At 35.9% G+C, this 5,831-nt stretch overlaps 1 protein-coding gene across 1 annotated transcript; it reads right to left on the bottom strand.

Moving 5' to 3' along the window:
* Positions 1-2,691: 2,691 nt before the first annotated feature.
* LOC135277786 (kita-kyushu lung cancer antigen 1 homolog) lies at positions 2,692-3,760 on the bottom strand. Its single transcript, XM_064383849.1, has 2 exons — positions 3,686-3,760; positions 2,692-2,925 (listed from the first exon to the last, which is right to left on the bottom strand). Exons 1-2 carry the CDS (start codon positions 3,758-3,760, stop codon positions 2,692-2,694), a joined length of 309 nt encoding a protein of 102 aa, XP_064239919.1.
* Positions 3,761-5,831: the final 2,071 nt, after the last annotated feature.

The raw sequence follows: 5,831 nt of genomic DNA, 5'->3' as shown, positions 1-5,831 counted from the left end.
ATTTTTTAGAATGAGGGAAACTTATTTATTTATATGTTAATTGAATAGTAAAATGTACATACTATGTTCATGATAGTGTAATTTTTTTCACATTAAGCAGAAATGCAATATAAAAATGTAAATCTCTTAATGCTCAGCCATATGCTTAGTCTATTTCCTTTTAGATTGTCTATCTGTATAACACACACATAACTGTCTCTATTTCACAATTATATTTTTGTAAATAGTATAATGCTTTTCTAATACATTGGAGGCTTTATTTTGAGCTAATTACTTAGAAAATATATTTTCTATTACACAAGTTTTAAAATATTATTTACTTGTATCTTCTTAATATACAATCTTTCTTTTCCACAAATCTGAGGGGGGATAAATCCATACATTTAAAAGAAAGGGTTAAAACTGAAGGCCTCACTTAATTAGAAATGTGATAAATATATGGACAAATGTACTATGTATACTATAAGAGGACTACAGTTTAATAGTTTTTATCCAAATATGTTTAAAAACTCCAAGCATTTGTTATAGCTCATGTTTTGTATGGGAACTTACTAGTTTATGTTCTTTATAAAGAGTGAAATAAGATGGAAAAATAAGGATCCTACGGCCAGTAAGTGATAAATCTAGAAAATGGAGTTTTGAGTACTTATTTTCCCAAAAACAATCTTCCTTTCTTAGGTAATTTGGAAGAAAACTATGACCCATTTAATTTCTATTGTGTTTCACAAAATTAAGAGTTGTCCATTATACTCTCTGAAATATAGGTTTCATTTCAAATAGAATATGGGCTTAAATGTTAATGAGAAAATGGCTTTAATCAAATCTAGCCTTTTATGATTGTGATACATGGCTGATACAGTGATTTTGTCTTACATGAATAAGTTACTACTTACAGGTGGTAACTTACATACTATTGGAAGATAAATTTCTCAAACTTGTCAAGAATGAGCAAAGCCAAATTAGAAAGTCCTATGTCCTAGTTTCCCTACCAAGAGCTTTATATATTGATAATATATTGTTGACAACTGGTTTAAGCATCATAGCCTATGATGATAAACACTGTCTACATAGGTAAAGAACTTTTCATCAATTCTTAAATTTCTTAACCTAGGCTTCAGGGAGCACATGAAAACAAAATTATATGGACCATTTTCTGTGTGTATATCTACATGCATTTTTCTAGGGAGAGAGTCCATGGTTTTCATCAGAATATCAAAGAAACTTGTGACCCAAAGAAGTTTAAGAATCACATACACTGTGGCTGGCATTTTGTGCTTGGCAAATGAGTGACAATAGAAGAAACAATTTTCCCTACACATTTTAAAATGTTTTCTCTTCCTTATGTTTAAAGATGAAAGGAGTAATAAATTAAGACATTTCTTTAATTTATATTGGTAGCTTATTTAGAGGGGAGGGGACATAAATAGGTAGGCCTCTAATTGAACCACCTCAATAAGTTATGTACATATGCATACGATAAAATTGTGTTTGACAATCTAACAGTTTTCCTTCTCTTTTTTCTTTTTCTTTTTTTTTCTTTTTTTTTTTTGGTGGGGATGGAGTCTTGTTCTGTCACCCAGGATGGAGTACAGTGGCATGATCTCAGCTTACTGCAACCTCCGCCTTCTGGAATCAAGCGATTCTCCTGCCTCACCCTCCTGAGTAGTGAGACTACAGGCACCCACCAGCACACTCAGCTAATTTTTGTATTTTTGGTAGAGATGGGGTTTCCCCATGTTGGACAGGCTGGTCTCAAACTCCTGACCTCAACTGATCCGCCTGCCTCAGTCTCCCAAAGTCCTGGGATTACAGGTGTGAGCCACTGCACCAGGCTCATTCTGAGGGCTTTCTTTGAAGACAGATTAAATGCTGTCAGTAAACTTCAAGAGAGTGTTAATTCCTTAGTTATACCAGATTTTATAAAATAATATTTGAAAATAGATGGCTACCTAGAGGTTAGAAATACATTTCCTTAATTTTAATGTACATTATATTACACACATTCTACCACTACATTTTGGTGCTATTTAAGGTGTGCAATTTTCTATAAATGACTTTTCCAATTCAGGGAAGATTTGAGCATTGTAAATGAAAGAATATCTAATTAAGGAAGTGTGAAGGGAAAGAAATCCTTTTCAAAAGCTGACCACAAAGAATAGTTAAAAGGTTTTGTCACCATCTTCACAAGTGTGGAAAGCACAGATCTTAACAGAGAGCTTGGCATATTTTAGGGTGCTCAGTGATAGTTTTTATTATTATTACCCAGATTCAACAGTGGCAAGAGACATAGTTCTACATAATGGAAGACATTTCCATCAAATCCCACTTACTTTAATGCAAACTTGGAGATAATTTATAGTATTGTATTGTAAACCATTAATGAAAAGTGGTTTTCAAAGTTGAGTAAAATTAAAATCACTATACCTCAACTAGTCCGTTTACTGTAGCTTATTTATTGTTAAAAAAACTTTTGAACTGTTTTTGTTTTTCTATTGTGTTTCCATTCCTTCTCCAGTAAATATATTTTAGCCATATGTAATCAATTACTTAAAGTGTAAGAAAACCTGGTAAGTATCTGGATTTTTTGTATCTGACTTGGCATCCCCTCCCTCTTAAAAATAATTCATTTAGCATAAACATACAATGAAATGAATCTACTCAAAGTGTCTTTAATGATTTCCACCACTGCGATTACATCCTGTATGCTTTTGGGTTACCTCTCAAACCCCTGATAACTAGAAAATGTTCCAGTTCAAGTAGCTTGTATTCCACCATCCTGAGGTTTACCAATAGTCTCTTCTGCATGGGTATCGAGTGTGGGAAATTATTTAAAATATCCCGAGAGAGGCTGTTAATTAACTCAGTAGAATAGGGTGTTACTAGTGCAAAAGCAGTTGAATTTGATGACATTTTGCCAGTCCTTCTCTGTAAAGAAAGGGAATTATACATATGTAGTTTATCGAACTAAGCAATTTCCAAACTACCAAACAATTTGGTTAATCTTGGTTACCAAAATAAACTGATTTCCCCTAAGAGATAGAAACTAAAAATGTATTGAATTACTACATTAATTCAAAAATATATTATTCTAAAACCAGAATGAGAAAAAATATATATGAAAGTAGCCTTTAGTATTAATGTTCCATATCTTTCTGTACATTTCCTGAGCAGTCCAGTAGGTAAATATATAAACCCTGTCTTTGACTCTTACCTAAAAGCACTTCACTTGTGACTTTAACATCAAGAAATCCACATTCACACTTGAATTATTTGTGAATGCCCAAAAGTGCGCATAAAATAAAGATGGTGAGATTAGCAAACAGACACGTCGGGGAGGAGAAGCAAGAGAAGAGAGAAGGTACAGATTCTTAAAGTGGGAGATGGTGGTGGGGAATAGGCACTTAAACAGCTGCACATTACTCTCTAATGAGTGAAAAGCTGACCACATAACTTAGGGACTTGGGGATTTTTCGAAGAGACCACAATTGTCAAATCACTGGTTAGAATACAGGAATTGCGGGAGTAAGGGGTAAAAGTCTGGGGCTCCTTCCAGCGGAAGAGAAGAAAGAGGTACTCTCCCTTTACCTCCCACTTTACTATATTTTACTCTCTTACATACACACTCCCCAGTCCATATATTCATCTACCTTCATCTAATTCAAATCTCTCTTACATTCACCATTACCTGAAAGCGATTTTCCCAGAAGACGAACATCAAGGCACACAGAATGCCGCTCGCTAGAAGTAAAATGATTCCCATGGCTCCTCTTCGGCCTCTTCTCTCTCCTCGGGTTGGACCCCCCAAGGCTGGTATTTAGGAAGCAGTGGGCCTCGTACAAGTGGGATGGTCTGTGTTGTCCTGCTTTATATACTGAAGAGGGCAGGAGACGTCACAGTTGGGCACGCACGTGGTGGTGCTGCATCACAATAAGATGACCTAACAACCACCCCTTCAGGAAACCAGGCAGCACTTAGTAACTGCCCACCTGGTCAGTGTCAGGTCCTTACAGAGGAGAGTGAAAGACAGTGAGGACGTTTGGGATTTCTGGGAAGCTGAAATGTGGTAGAAGTACAGGCTCCATATATATTGGTTAAATAGAGTATATAAAAAACTGACCAGGCGCGGTGACTCACGCCTGTAATCCAAGCACATTGTGAGGCCAAGGCGGGTGGATCACGAGGTCAGGCGTTCGAGATCAGCCTGGCCAATATGGTGAAACCCTGTCTCTACTAAAAAAAACTACAAAAAATTAGCCAGGCGTGGTGGCACACACCTCTAGTCCCAGCTACTTGGGAGGCTGACGCAGGAAAATCGCTTAAACCCAGGAGGCGGAGGTTGCAGTGAGCCGAGATTGTGTCACTGCACTCCACCTTGGCGACAGAGCGAGACTCAAAAAAAAAAAAAAAAAAAAAAAAAAGATCCTAAAAATATGTCTTTGCTGCAAACACTCCTTTATTTACTTCAAAAACAAGACAGAAATGCACTGTAAAGAGTAGTTACCCACAAATTATCTTTGCCAGAAACTACTTACTCCACACGCATATTGCTATTTCAGAATTTACTCCAACCCTAGTCACATTGGCATAATTATGTACGTTTGTGTCATTTTACAGTTTAAAAAATAATTTTTGAGACATTTTCACATAAAAGCCTCACAATAAATTTCTACTAAAGGTGTTTTTCTTTTAATTACAAGTTTATATAATTTAAAAATTTTTATTTTATTTCTTAATTTTATTTTTTATCAACTTTTAAGTTCCAGGATACATGTGCAGGATGTACAGTTTTGTTATATATGTAGACGTGTGCCATGGTTGCGTGCTGCCAGATCTCCCCATCACCCAGGTATTAATTAATTCGAGCACCCATTAGCTGTTCTTCCTGATGCTCTTCCTCCCCACTGATCGCATCCCTGTTCACAGGCCACAGTGCATTTTGTTACCCCTTACTATGTGTCCATGTGTTCTCATCTTCAGCTCCCACCAGCTCCCACTTATAAGTGAAAACATGTGGTGTTTGGTTGTCCAGAACCAAGGTATTTTTACTATTGCGTCTACTTTTGTAAATGTGGAAACAGATTCATGTGTTAAATTCATTTGAAACTAATAGCAAAAGCAGGACTTGAATCCATGGAGTTTGAGCCCTGAGATAAACACCCACATTCACATCCTTATCCACATGATCTCTATCTCCACTCTGATTTGTGAGCATCAAGTATTTAATATTCTCCTACCATGGAACTGAACAGTGTACTTGGAGCTGTATTAATGGGAGATAACACATACAGGAATCATTTCACTAGACAAGTTAGAAATGTTCAGGAAATTCAGTTAAATGTAGACTATGGCACTGACCTAAAGACCCAGAACTAAAAATAATATCCACGGTAATCTCAAGGTGAGTGTCCAACTGCTACCCAGTAACTCTGCTAGGTAAACAACCCTCATCTTCATATAGATGGGAAGGGAGAAATTCCATTTAAAATTTTTTATATCACACCATATGAGTACAAAGCTTAAAGTTTTATTGATTCAATGAATATTTATTAAACACTTACATACTAGACATTGTTCTGTATTTTAAGAATCTGATTATAAGCAAAAATAAAGTCTTTCTTCACCTGTAATGTGCACCATAGTTTAAGGAGCAGACATTAATTAAATACAGAAATGTATGTGAAAGTGCTGAGATAAATGGTACCAGAAAGCACATGGTAGTGTGGGAGCTCATAATAAAATATGGGGTCTAAAGGGAAGTGAAGATCCTGGCTTTATGACTTAGAAGATAACAAGTTATGGAGATATGGATGGATAGAAGATAACAAGGTATG

This window comes from Aotus nancymaae, unplaced genomic scaffold (assembly GCF_030222135.1).
Source record: "Aotus nancymaae isolate 86718 unplaced genomic scaffold, 86718_ANA_hifiasm-v0.15.2.pri h1tg000004l, whole genome shotgun sequence".
In the NCBI taxonomy this organism is placed as follows: Eukaryota; Metazoa; Chordata; class Mammalia; order Primates; family Aotidae; genus Aotus; species Aotus nancymaae.
This window is presented reverse-complemented; position numbering and strand designations above follow the sequence as displayed.